The 15,094-nt window shown below is 39.3% G+C and overlaps 1 protein-coding gene across 1 annotated transcript in view; it reads left to right on the forward strand.

Annotated features, from left to right (window-relative positions):
* LOC126237103 (inhibitor of Bruton tyrosine kinase) overlaps positions 1-15,094 on the forward strand; it is a 125,950-nt gene that overhangs the window by 21,124 nt on the left and 89,732 nt on the right. The window contains exons 3-4 of the mRNA XM_049946915.1: positions 6,072-6,293; positions 11,180-11,392. Of these exons, the coding sequence (XP_049802872.1) occupies positions 6,072-6,293; positions 11,180-11,392 (435 nt within the window). The remainder of the gene's footprint in view (positions 1-6,071; positions 6,294-11,179; positions 11,393-15,094) is intronic.

Raw genomic sequence — 15,094 nt, forward strand, 5'->3', positions numbered from 1 at the left:
GATGATATCTCTCATTCTCGCATATCCATATGGCATGTCCAGGAAGTTTTTTTTTTTTAACAGCAGGGATGAACTGGTCATCAAATCGTTCCTTAAAGAGGCTGGATTCGATTCGTGTTGACTTTTGGTTACAATAATGTACAGGCAGTGATGCCATATTGATGTTTTCGAATGCCCTTGCCCCCCCCCCCCCCCCCCCCCCTCTCCCCTCCGCGCCGATCAGTTTTGTGACTGGTATTAACATTACTGCAGTGAGCAATAGTTATTCTGTTTTTGGTAAGTTTACTACCTGTTACAGATAATTTTGTGTAACAAGAGTTCTTGTAGGAAGCTTTTTGTAGTTCAAGCCAGACTTACCATTAGTTAAAGCCAGACTATCCAGTGTTGTACAGTTGATCGCTCGTCATCTTAAGTTCTTCAACTAAGTTTTCAAATTTCAGAATAAATGCATTGGTAGCTGTTTCGTGAGCAGACAGCTCTTCACTGTAAATAATTACATTTCGAATGCCACGTCATTTTGTCCACTGATGTAGCCATCCTTCGCTTTCTGTAGATTTCGTGTTCTAGTCTCCATGTAACTTTTGATACAAAATCAGTGCCTTTTCTTTTATGATTAGTCCAGACAATGGAGTTCCTTTTCTTCTGTGGTGGGAAGCACAGTGGTCGGCTCTTAATTAACATGCCACATGCTCATGTGATCGACACGAAAAAGAAACTACTACCCTATGGACCTGCTCTCCTGGTCCCCACCCTCACCCCCGCCACCACTTGGGACCTGCTCTCCCAGCAAGGCACTGTTGCTTGTGCTTGCAAATTTCTGACTGTCTATTCAACTCGCAGAAATGTCAATCACCAAGTGATTTTAAATGAAGTATAGATCTTATACTTAGTATTGCTGACAGTCATTCTGCCCATGCACTATTCACCAATGAAGCAGATGGAAAAAAGGAAGCGGAGGGGGGGGGGGGGGGTTAGTGGTACCAGAAGTACTATCTACCTTGCACTATAAGTTGGGTTGTGGAGTGCGGATGTAGAAGATAGAAATAAAAAGTGATCTATTGTGATGTTTGATATGCCAAAAAAGTGATCTACTGTGGTTTTTGATATGCCATTGCCACAGTACATTAAAATGAAGTGAAGTAGGGCGGTAGAAACAGATGTTTATAAAATTAAGCCTTTCACAGTAGTTTTTCTGTTAAATTTCAGCTGCCAAAACCACATGCAATCAGCATCATTGAAACTAATAAGGTTACGCAGAAACATGTTTTGGAGCTGCATAAAGTATTCCTTTTATTCTTAGATATTTCCATTTAAAATTTTATCACTGTTCTTTCTTCACATTGTGAAGAGTTCATAGATTTATTTGTGTGTAAGAGTTTGGTCTATTAACAATACTGAATGAAGGTGTTGTGTGATTTCTTTAACTTCCAGCTTCTGTCATACATGGTGTGTATGGTACTAATATCCTCCATAGTATGAACAAACTGTAAAACAACTTATTTTGTGTCTTCTATATGATTTTTTCATCAGTTACTTGGCAATTTTGTTGCCACAAATGTTAGTTACCCTAACAGTGGAAAGTCTGTTGCACCATCTACTTGTTATGTGTGTGTGAATTTTGTTTTAACTATTTGCATTTCATTTCTTGCCTGGATGTGCTGAAATACTTAGGAATTTTATTAAAGATGTCAGATTAATTAATGAGCTGAAACTTAGTGTATCTTTTTATTTCTTTTAAGAGATCTGAACATGCTCAATTAAAAATTAAACATGTGAGCAGTGTAAAAATAAGTGTGCTGATACAATGTATTGAAAGACATTGTTGTAATTCAGTTGCCATGGATTTTCTCCAATTGACAACATGTTAAGATTTCATAATTTTACTGTTAAAAACATCCACTATGCTGGCCACACAACATGCAATAACTTTGTAGTGAAACTGTCCACTGCATTTGATTTGCAAATACTAACAGTGAACTATGGATTATGTTAAGTCTTTCTGTAAAGCAAATCAGCAACTACCATTGTTTCTCTTTTCTGACTTTGTTTGTTCATATCTGTTTCATAGTATTCTTCAACTTATCAATAAAGTTATCTATTTGAATTTGGAAGTAGATGATTCTCACAGTCTTAGTTTGAATAGGGTAACTACGAACACCTCACTTCTGTAAAACCTATTTTCGGCTCGCAACTACACTCCTGGAAATGGAAAAAAGAACACATTGACACCGGTGTGTCAGACCCACCATACTTGCTCCGGACACTGCGAGAGGGCTGTACAAGCAATGATCACACGCACGGCACAGCGGACACACCAGGAACCGCGGTGTTGGCCGTCGAATGGCGCTAGCTGCGCAGCATTTGTGCACCGCCGCCGTCAGTGTCAGCCAGTTTGCCGTGGCATACGGAGCTCCATCGCAGTCTTTAACACTGGTAGCATGCCGCGACAGCGTGGACGTGAACCGTATGTGCAGTTGACGGACTTTGAGCGAGGGCGTATAGTGGGCATGCGGAAGGCCGGGTGGACGTACCGCCGAATTGCTCAACACGTGGGGCGTAAGGTCTCCCCAGTACATTGATGTTGTCGCCAGTGGTCGGCGGAAGGGTTCACGTGCCCGTCGACCTGGGACCAGACCGCAGCGATGCACGGATGCACGCCAAGACCGTAGGATCCTACGCAGTGCCGTAGGGGACCGCACCGCCACTTCCCAGCAAATTAGGGACACTGTTGCTCCTGGGGTATCGGCGAGGACCATTGGCAACCATCTCCATGAAGCTGGGCTACGGTCCCGCACACCGTTAGGCCGTCTTCCGCTCACGCCCCAACATCGTGCAGCCCGCCTCCAGTGGTGTCGCGACAGGCGTGAATGGAGGGACGAATGGAGACGTGTCGTCTTCAGCGATGAGAGTCGCTTCTGCCTTGGTGCCAATGATGGTCGTATGCGTGTTTGGCGCCGTGCAGGTGAGCGCCACAATCAGGACTGCATACGACCGAGGCACACAGGGCCAACACCCGGCATCATGGTGTGGGGAGCGATCTCCTACACTGGCCGTACACCACTGGTGATCGTCGAGGGGACACTGAATAGTGCACGGTACATCCAAACCGTCATCGAACCCATCGTTCTACCATTCCTAGACCGGCAAGGGAACTTGCTGTCCCAACAGGACAATGCACGTCCGCATGTATCCCGTGCCACCCAACGTGCTCTAGAAGGTGTAAGTCAACTACCCTGGCCAGCAAGATCTCCGGATCTGTCCCCCATTGAGCATGTTTGGGACTGGATGAAGCGTCGTCTCAGGCGGTCTGCACGTCCAGCACGAACGCTGGTCCAACTGAGGCGCCAGGTGGAAATGGCATGACAAGCCGTTCCACAGGACTACATCCAGCATCTCTACGATCGTCTCCATGGGAGAATAGCAGCCTGCATTGCTGCGAAAGGTGGATATACACTGTACTAGTGCCGACATTGTGCATGCTCTGTTGCCTGTGTCTATGTGCCTGTGGTTCTGTCAGTGTGATCATGTGATGTATCTGACCCCAGGAATGTGTCAATAAAGTTTCCCCTTCCTGGGACAATGAATTCACGGTGTTCTTATTTCAATTTCCAGGAGTGTATTATGAGACTGTCTAATAAGGATAAATATAATGGAAAGGGAAATGTCTTACAAGCAGTGTTATAGTACTAAAATAAAGCTTAGTGTAAGAGAAGCGGAGCAACCACAATGATAAGTTTTTCTATAGTCTACTAAGACAGCTATAATCAATTAAAAATATTGTCTGGATCACTATTTCTTTTATTAATTCATGCCAGTTTCTATGTGATTATCAGATCATTTTGATATCTGGGTTGCAAAATGCATCATTACTAACAGACTGCTCCTTACACCACCTCATCTAAAAGCAATTTGCAAGTTAGATTGAAACTAGTAATCAATAAAAGAAATAGTCCAGTATCTTTTTGTATAAACATTGAGGTATGGTTTCTGAGACATAGTGTAGTTATGAAGGACTAAAACAGTTGTTTTACTTAATATGCATTGATATGCAATCCAGAGAAGACTTGATTACAAATGTTATTTGATATGGTATACTGAATGTTGTCTAATTACTATCCATTGTTTTCATTTTTCATTCATCTCATAATATTGGTGCGCAGTTTATCCCAGATAAGCAAAAACAGTAAACTTGGAATCAAAGTTAAGAACAGAAATTTAACTTTGGAGGGAGCGGAGGAGAGGAGGGGGGGGGGGGGGAGGGGGGGGGGGAGAGAGAGAGAGAGAGAGAGAGAGAGAGAGAGAGAGAGAGAGAGAGAGAGAGAGAGAGAGAGTAGGTGTGTTTTTGGATATAATTTTTCGTTTAGGAGAAATACAAATATGTGAACCCTTTAACCTCAGGCAGTTTTCAAATTTTTCTGTATGAAATCGCCAACCAAATTTATTTGATAATTAGAATGGTTATAAGGATTGTATGAAAGGAATGCAACAAGGAAACCAAAAACTGAATTGGAAGTCAAAAATCACATTCAGTGTTCTAAACACGGGAGAAACTCATTGATAATTTTTCTGAGTGTGATGTATCTTGAAGATAAGTTCCGTACACAAGCTCACGAATATGTTTACAAAATTACTGGTGTGAGAAGTTACTGTTTGCACACTTTTACTGGGAGTGGAAGCTTGCGATTGGCTCGTAACACGTTGCCTGTTTAGACAACCCGCAACTCCTCCTGCCAGAGCAGCCCGCGTGTAACTTATAAAAGAAATGAACATGTAATGAATTAATGTGTCACAGAAATGACACAAAAGTTCATGGCAGTGTGCTAGAAGGACCATCTCTTCACTCTTTTCTGTAAATAATATTAACAGTCAGTAAGCACAACACAACAAACAGGTCAATGCTATATTCACAACAGCTACCTAATGGTATGCCGCACAGTGCTGTTACATAGCTAAGATTGGCAATGTGTATAAACATTCTGGAACGCCCTGATATCAGGTGACTTCCAGCTATCACAGAGGACCCAAGTAAAAGTGTGACAAGTATATGTGCAAATGTGTGGGTGAGAGTTGAGAATGTGTAAAAATGAGACTCCCAATGTTCTAGAGCAACAGAAAAAGGTTCAGTGGGAAGACGGTGATTTCAGACATATAAGTAGCCCAGAAATTATATCCAATGCAATAACAGCACATCCCACGGAATTGTTCAGATAGAGCTGAATGCACACATGTTGCCTGCAGCTAGAGTGTTAATGTACTTGACAGAAAATCTTTCAGGAGTGCATGAAACTGTGGATAACGCAGTGTTATACGTAATGTTACTGTTCACATTTAAAAGAACATTCTCTTGTACTGTGCCCAGCACTTGTTGGCAGTAATTTGAGTGTGGTGACAGGTTTGAAAGAATACCACTTTTTTCCATACAGAAAACATTACCACAAAGAAGCAGCTAATGAATGTTATGGTTCCTTTTAATTTTTTGCCGAAATACCTGAGAAAATGTTGTTCATGTAAGTAGGGTTTATAGTTAAGAGGAGATTCATTTTGTTCATAGCCTGACTGAAGTTCTCAAACAGAAATAAGATCTCCTATACATTTGCATCTCAGTGCAAACACTTTTAGTCTGGGCCATCTCTGTTTGCGTGTGTGTTTACTTATTGCTGCTTCTGTGTGCAAGTAATATGCTTATATTGGAGTGTGTGTGTGTGTGTGTGTGTGTGTGTGTGTGTGTGTGTGTTCCTTCAAAATGTGTATTGCAGTATACAGTGCATAAACTTGAAACTAAAGGAACACTGTTGTCATACCAAAGCCAAGGCTGAAATGATGCCAGTATTATGAAAAGGATAAATAAGAGGAGATGTTGAATCACAGAAAGGCACAACAATAAAAAACTGCTATACATGTTAATGCAAGAGAAGTTTCTTAGTATTACGGTACTAGTATAATACTACTTTTTAATGAGTGTATTTTCCTGCTTATCTTGATTGTAGTTTGTTCGTTTCACTAGTGCCCCATGTATTAGCATGTTTATTACTACCACAACCTGTAACTATAGCTACATTTTGTTTACATAGATGGGAGCAAGTGTGACTGCAATGGACTTCGAACACTTAACGCCACTGGATATTGCTTTGAAAGATCGCCTTCCCTTCGTTGATCTAAGTCTTCGTAATCCATGTGAAGTATATGTATGGGGAAGCAATAGTAACTACACCCTGGGTACAGGAAATCAACAGAACAGGTCTATGCCAGAGCTCCTTGAAACTTTCCGTAAGCAGGACATCAGCATTAAACAGGTATGAATTGTTTCATAAATTTGTCTCCAATTTGGAAAAAAGTGTTAATATGAAGTTTACTTTATTGAACTTGGTTATTGGTAACTGCTGATGTGTTGAAAATGTTGCATAATATTTGAAATGTTGTGTAGTAATAGAGGTTGTCCATAACTAAAGTTCCAGTTTCAGAATCTTGTAGAAAGAGAACCATCACCCAGAATGACGTCAAATTTGAAAGAATATTATTGACGCAGGGGGAAACGCCATGGAACAAATCTATTTTACCAACAGATGGTGCTGTAAGTGTCTTAACATAAATGGTCTGGCTACAAATGACAGTTGAGGCACTGTTAAGCAGGTGAGCCCATGCACAACAACAAAGGCATACCGCATTGGAGGCGGAAAAATTGTTTTTTTTTTTTTTTTATTGCCCTGAGGCCAAAAACCACATATAAAGCAAAATGACATAGGTTTTTAACTATAATGGGGCCAAAAACAGCACAAAAATCAAAATTACATCAGTTTTTAATTGTAGTGAGATTGGTGCAACACACATTTAATGTGCTGTCCACCGTTTTCTGCCACAAGTTCAAATTGAGAAACAGCACGTTCCACAACAGATTGGAGTATCTCCAGGGTAACATTCCGAATGCATTGTGCAGTGCCTTCAATTCAGTTACATTTGTAATTGGAACAGTGGTCACATATTTTAGGTAACACCACAGCCAGAAGTCATGTGGATTAAGATCAGGTGATCTGGACGACCAGGCTGTAGGGAAATGACATATGATGATTCTAGCATTTCCGAAATACTTCTGCATCAGCCACACCATTGGCTGTACAACATGAAGAGGAACACTGTCTTGCATGAAAATGATCCTTGCCACACATCCATGCTGTTGAAGGGTTGGAAAGAAGTTGATGCGCAAAAGACTCATAGAATTTACTAGTGATCGTACAGGGAACAGGACGCGTAGGACTCGTATCCTCGTAAGGCACTACAATAAATGGTGCCATCAACACTGCACCAAACAGTCACCTTCGCAGAAGAAAGTGGTACTGGTTGAGGTACTTGCAGGTTTTCTGTTGTACTAATTCAGCAATTCCAGGTATTGATTGTCCTTGGAGATGGAAATGGGCTTTGCCTGTCCACAGACTGTTCCATGGCCACTCATCACCCACTTCCATGTGAGCAAGAAATTCCAGAGTGAACATTTGTCTTACTGGCAGGTCAGCATGGAGCAACTCCGGAAAATGTGTGGTTTTGTGTGGATAGCAGTGCAAGATGTTTCGTAGGACTTCATGCAACGTGCTTGTAGGCTTGTCCATTGTTTGGGCAAATCTCGATGCACTGGGTATTAGATACCATTGCTTGACCCCTCCTGCAATGCTGTAGCCACTTGTTGGCATATGTCAGATCAAGTGCTTTCTTCCCTCTGCCACATTACATTTCAAAAGAACCTTTTTTATCATTTTCTCCAAACCCATATCAGACATTGGACCAGTGCCTTTTTTCATACCCTTGAGTGTCCAGAACTTCTGCATTGCTGCTGGCACACAGGCACCATTCTTGTAAAAGGTCTTTATCAGCAGTGCTTGATCCTTCATGGAGACAGTCATGTTGGACATCTCAGATGCAAACTGAGGAACAGTCATGTACCACCCATTTGTTTGTGTGCGTATTCTGATTCTTAATGTGCCATCTATTAGTAAAATATTTGTTAAATTGCTTTTTCATCCATGATGTTCCTACCTGGGTCTATAATATGCTGTTCAAAATTGATCTAATTCTGAGCTGCGGTTCTCCTTCCACAGTGTTTTGAAGTTGGAACTTCAATTAAGGCCATCTGCATATATAACTTGTTATAAGAAAACTTTGTAAAACCTGAAGGGAAAGGAATATTTGAGTCATTGAATAGTTAACAAAAAGAATACTGTGTCATAGGAATACTATTTCAGTCTAAGAAATTTCTATTGATGTAATCCAAAGAAAAAGTATCGAACTGACAGCACACTTACGTCAGGATAAAAGTGTGCCAAAATCCAGTTATGAAGAACGGCTTAAAGGGGGTATTGTTAACATTGTTCGTTGTTGAACCAGACTTAAAGGGTGATTTGTTTTAAAATGGCATTACAGCCTTTTTGTGTGGTCTATTTTATCATTCTGTATGTGGTCAGCTCCACTCTTGGCTGAGGAATTTTAATGTGTTTTTACTCTGTTCTCAGTTCGTGGATATGTTTTTATCTGTATAAAATAGTTGATATGGTAAGTAAATGGTTTTTTTGTGGTGTCTTCTTCCTTCCAATTTCTGATAGGTTTCTTTAATTTCAACCACTATTTAATTTTCATCATTTCTTTTTCCCATGTTCACTTTTTTCTGCTATTTTGAATCAAATCTGCTCTTTTTTTAATTCATGTTGCGCTACTTGGCAAATGTAAACAGTATTGTGGCAACCATTCTTGTAGATGTTATGAAGTTTGTTATTCAACTACATTGTGAATTTTTATCAGTTGGAGTCTACTGAAATAGAAATATTCTGATACACCCCTTGTGGTGAACCAGATACATCCCGGCTGCCTTCCACTGTGAACTATTCAGTCTTGGAAAATGACAAGTAATACTATTCATACATGTGGGTTGTTTCCAGACATACTTCAATGTAGAATCATGAGAATGGCATTTGATGCAATTGAGGTGTGATGTCTTGGTCACAACTTACCTCCACCATGTGTTCAGACGTACTGAAGATGAAGTGACACTTACTTGGTTGTGATCAGAGAACTGCTAATGTTAAATCATGATGTTGCCTATTAGTACCATGGTAGTGTTACTTCCAGTTTTTTGCTATCCAGTAGTGACTTTTATAGCCAGCATTAGGCCGTGGCTGGTTGTCACATTTCCAATTGGAATCCACAGTTGGTGTGTTAATTTGCCTGAGGGTTGTATTTTCAAAGAATTTAACAGTGCAGCCAAATAAGTTGTATTATGATTAAACAACATTGTGCCATGTAGTTCCTGTGACTGATTCTGCTAGATTGTCAGAGCTGTACATCTACATCTATGTACATACACCACAAGCTACCTTATGGTGCATGGCAGAGGTCCTATTCCACTCACAAATAGAATAAGGGAAAAAATGACTGTCTGTATGAGCCCCAATTTCTTGTCTTGTCTTTGTGGTCCTTAAATGAAATGTACATTGGTGGCAGTAGAATCATTCTGTAGATTTGGGTATCGATTCTCTAAATTATCTCAATAGCATTTTGTGAAAAAAATGCTGTCTTCCCTCCAGGGATTCCCATTTCAATGCCCAGATCATCTTCATAATACAGCCTGCCTGTGAATTGCTTTTGATGTCTTCCTTAAATCTGACTTGGTGCAGATCCCAAACACTCAAGCAGTACTCAAGAATAGGTCGTGTTAGCATGCTATATGTTCTCCTTTTAAAGATGAAGCAAGGCCTCCCAAAATTCTCCCAATAAACTGAAGTAGACTATTTGCCTTTTCTACCACAATCCTCACATCGCTTTGCAATGTTAATATCTGGATATCTAATTGATGTGACTGTCTCAGGCTGCACACTACATATGCTGTATTTGAACATTATGGATTTGTTTTTTCCTCCTCAGCTGCATTACTTACATTTTTCTACATCTGGAGCTAGCTGCCATTCATCAAACAAACTAGAAATTCTGTCTGTCATCTTGTATCACCTTCCCATACTCCTCAGCAAACAACTGCAGCTTGCTGCCCACCCTGTCCACCAGATCATTTATGTATATAAAAAATAATAAGTCCTATAACATTTCCCTGGGGTACCCCTGATGATACTCTTGTCTCTGATGAACACTCACCATTGAGGACTGTGCTGATTGTCTTGCTATATGCTCTGCACTACTTTTGCAGGAAATTTGTAAGAATCTAGGCTCCAAAAGCCCAGGTTTTCTTAGATCAGATGGAGAAAATTATGGGTCTTCATTTTATAGTGGTGACACATTAAATCTTCTTAAATACCTTGACTCCATATTTTTTGCGCACTGTAACTGTGCTCTAACCTAACCTAACCTAACCTAACCGTGGCTTCTCCTTTTTGGCCAGTTCCTTACTTTTCCAGACCATGTCTTCCCAAACTTCTACTTTATATGTGATAACTTTTTATCTCGACTGGACAGGACGGAGGGCACTATGAATGAGCATCTTAAACGTATGCTTTCACAAGTATGGATACATAGCAACACAAGTGATTGAAAAGTTTTCCTACATTAGTTTCTTTTGTGATTCTCGTGGTGTTCAAAGCTGACTGGTAGTAGGTGACACATAATGCAATGGTGACACATAATGATGAGTTTGTAGCTATTCCACTTTACCTGCATTGGTGGTCTTGTTAGCTGGCGTCTCTTGGTTCAGAGAGAGAGAGAGAGAGAGAGAGAGAGAGAGAGAGAGAGAGAGAGAGTGTGAGTGTAGCAACAGAAGTACAGTGTTAAAGTTCAGAATCTATTAAGCATTGAGGCAAAATAGGCATTCGAAATTATGAGTGTCGGAACTTTTAATGTCAGGTATTATGTAAGTTAATTAGTTTCAGGTAATTTAAAGTATGTTCTCAGAAAGAGAGAAGTGTCTACTTTCGAATGCCTATTTTGTCTATTAGCAGTGCAAGTTTCTCAAATACTTACCATATTCAGAATTTCAACTAGCCATAAGTTTAATTAACTAAGCTTTCTGTCTTTGAGTAGAAAGTAATTCTGGCTTAAGGATAGGTTTCATTCATGCCATATGTATTATTTTTAGTTAATGTAAATGTTTGCTGATATTTTGTATTTTTAATGTGTCCTGAGTCCTTTTTTGTGCTAGAAATGACACACAGACGCAATAAAATATTACAACATTTAATTTTTTTAAATGCAGGTAGCCATGCATAAATATCATTCTGTATTCCTGAGTCATGATGGAAGCGTGTACTCATGTGGGCATGGACAAGGGGGACGACTGGGCCAAGGGACAGAGCAAGCTTCCCTCTCACCAAAACCATTGAAGTTTCCCGAGTCGAAAGACAAAGAGATGTGTACTCAGGTGGCTATAGGACGAGACCATACAGTCCTGCTCATGGAAAATGGATCGGTTTGTTTTCGCCACTTTTTATCTTTGTATTTGATTGTTAGCAATGTATTTTGAATACATGTTAAATTATACATTAAGAAGAGAATTAATTTCTGATGACTTGTTTTAATGAGAAAATAATAGGTTGTGAATGAAGGCTTTCTTGGTGAATTCCTCTGAAGAGTTCTTCTTGGTATATCAGCCAGATAAACTAGTTAATCTGTAGTGATGTTTTGGTAAGTTTTACATGTCATCACCGCCAGAAGAAGGCGAGTAAAAAACATGTTGAAATGTCTCTACACATTGACCAGTTTACTCAGTTCATATTCTAAGAATAATTCATCAGTGCTCTGGAAGTGTTGCAGGTGAACAGTGCAGGCCAAAGTGTTGATCACATACTCAGAACTAGTGCTTATTGCACATGGTAATAGATTTGGAAAGGTATTGTGAAAAGGATATAGTATGAAAGGTATCTCTGTATGATTACTCAGGATAATGAGAGATAACGCAGAAGGTCAAGACTGAAGTTGATCTTAAAAAGTAATGGCTGAGTTTTATGAAGTAAAGTTACAGAGATTAGTTAAAATTGGCAGGAGGAGAGGAAGTAATTGGAGAATTGAGTGTGACAAAACTGGATTTACGTACCAATAGGCATAAAGAAGAAACCTGGGGTAAGGAAAGAGTGAAAAAACAGGTATGCAAAGTGGTAATTTACTAATGAATGAAAGGGTGGTGGTGGTGGTGGTGGTGGTGGTGTAGGCTGAAGAAAGTAGTTAGATCGCCAAAGAAGTGAAAATATGGGATAAGTTTAAACGTTGTGATGAGTGAATAGTAACCAACATTCAAGAACGTTAAGCTGAAGAAAAATGGCTGGAGAGACAGAATTTTGATATTGTAAGAAAAGTCCTACTTAGAGTGCTCAAATATTCATACTAGGAGAAGAATGTAAATTGGCTGCATCATAAAGGAAACACCAAAGTCTTGGTTGCTTTTTGCAGCATGTAAACTGTGCTAAGGAATTCAGTGTTACTAATATACAGTCTTTCTACATTAATATGATGCAGTAGTGAAGGTGTAGGGACATATATTTGAGAGAAGAGCATTTCATATCCTCATCCAACTGTCCAAATTTAGGTCTTCCAGTTTCCCTCAAATTAACACAAATGTTGGAATTGTTACTTAAAAAAAGGATACAGCCAGTTTCCTGCCCTTTATTTGTTGTGTTTGAGTTTGTGTTTTGTCACTAAAGATATGCTTATCTTCATTCCTTTGGTGTATGTGTGTAAAATGGATGGAAGAGAGGCATTAAGTTCTCAACAAAACGTCGTCGCTCCCAGAATGAAATTTTCACTCTGCAGCGGAGTGTGCGCTGGTATGAAATTTCCTGGCAGGTTAAAACTGTGTGAAGTTTGGAAGGTAGGAGCTGAGTACTGGCAAAAGTAAAGCTGCGAGGTCGGATCATGAGTCGTGCTTGGATAGCTCAGCTGGTAAAGAAATTGCCCATGAAAGGCAAAGGTCCCATGTTAGAGTCTTGGTCCAGCACACAGTTTTAATCTGCCACGAAGTTTCAAAATGTGGTGTTTGGAGACCAGCAGAAAGCTGTACCCGGTATAGTGCGGGAACCATGTTAGGGCTCATTTCTAGTGCTGAAAATAAAAATTGGCTATAACAACAAAATATTCCTTTTTTTTTTTTTTTTTGTCAGGGAGGGGGTGGGGTAGGAGGTGAAGGGACATAACTTAATAGTTTGCAAAACAGTAATTGTCAAAAGTACGAACTTGAAGCGTGTGTGGAAGAGTGATTTTTGTAAACTCTGAAGGAGTACATTGACTGAAAGGTAAAAAATTCATATCATGTTAATGTATGGCACTGCAATTCACCACTGTCACTGCGTGGTGAAAGGGTTTCCTTTACTCTTTCCATTGCTTGTATACTCTCAGGACTTGTAGGTGTTGTTGTCTTTAGTCTGAAGTCTGGTTTGATGCAGCTCTCCATGTTACTCTATCCTGTACAAGCCTCTTCAGCTTCAATAACTTCTGCAACCTACATCTTGCTGAATCTGCATACTGTATTCGACTCTTGGTTTCTCTCTACAAGTTTTACTGTTCACACTTCCCTCCAATACTAAATTGGTGCTCCTTTGATGTATCAGAATGTGCCACAAATCTCTTGTCTCCTCAGTTGTATTCAGTACTTCCTCATTAGTTATGTGATCGACCCATCTAATCTTCAGCATTTTTCTGTAGCACCACATTTTGAAAGTTTCTCTTCTCTTTTTATCTAAACTGTTTATCGTCCATGTTTTACTTCCATGCATGGGTATACTACAGACAAATACATTCAGAAAAGACTTCCTAACATTTAAATCTATATTTGATGTTAATAAATTTCTCTTCTTCAGAAATGCTTTTCTACATTTTATATCCTCTCTATGTTGGCCATCATCACTTATTTTGCTGCCCAAATAGCAAAACTGATCCACTACTTTGTGTCTCATTTCCTAATCTAATTCCCTCAGCATCACGTGATTTAATTCGACTGCAGTCCATTATCCTTATTTTGCTTTTGATGATTTTTATATTATATCATCCTTTCAAGACACTGTCCATTCTGTTTAGCTGCTGTTCAAGGACCTTTGCTGTCTCTGACAGAATTTGGATATCATCCAGTGATTAACACAGTAGATTAAGATGTACGATATATATGTTACAGCAACAGTAGACTCTTTATTTTTCCCCTTAATTGTTTCCTTGCTTTTGTGGACTTAGGAAACTGTCTTTTCTATTGAAAACGTATGTAAATAAAAAGTTTTATTACTGATACAGCATTCCCAGAGCATGTTTAAGGCCAAAAAAGGCTCTTAGTGCTTATATAACATAAATTTGCATGTTAAAATTGAGTCTTCCGCATATGCTGTTTTTATTGTTTGGAGTCAGCTGGTTTGTGCATATACACACAGGAATGTAAGACTTCCACCAGTGTGCCATAAATTTTTATTTTGTTGATGTCTCACGATAAAGTGTAACTCAGAGGAGGTATAGTAGGATAACTAAATAAAGATCTCACTAAAATAATATAATATTTTGAGGGTAAAAAAAAATTCACACAGAGATAGCATTAATACAATGAAATTTTGTTTTTATTATTGAAGTGGATACTTGAATGCAGTGTCACCATAGAATCCGTTTTCTATGTCTTACCAACAGCAATTCATCCAAAATTAGTAAAGGTTTATAACGCTAAGGAAAGATAAGAACACAGCAATCAGCTGCAATCACATTGGTTTTTTTATTATTCTTGCTTAACCAGATTTCAGCTAAAATGGCTGTCTCAGTGTGTTTGTTGGAGTTATAATCCAACTCAATGAAATGCGCTGAATATACAGTTGATGTGCACAACTGTTCTGTATTGAGTCAAAGTTGGTTTATAAAGAATTTACTTCTTCATTTTAAAGTTAGAAAATGGACACCTGAATTCAAATGTGGCCATCTTCCACTTACAATAGAAGGAAATATTGAGAAATTGATTTAAGAAAAAGTAAACTGTGTGAAATAGCTGATGATACAGGCATATCAGAAGAAAAGTATGATAAACTTTACATGATGAAATGACTGTGATGCAATCTTGAGTTAGATGGATGCCCAGTTTATTTAATGCTGCCCATAAGTAATTGTGAAACAAATTTATTAGAAGCTCAAAATGGTAGCCAGCAGCAGTCAGTCG

The sequence above is a fragment of the Schistocerca nitens genome, chromosome 2 (assembly GCF_023898315.1).
Source record: "Schistocerca nitens isolate TAMUIC-IGC-003100 chromosome 2, iqSchNite1.1, whole genome shotgun sequence".
NCBI classification, from domain to species: domain Eukaryota; kingdom Metazoa; phylum Arthropoda; class Insecta; order Orthoptera; family Acrididae; genus Schistocerca; species Schistocerca nitens.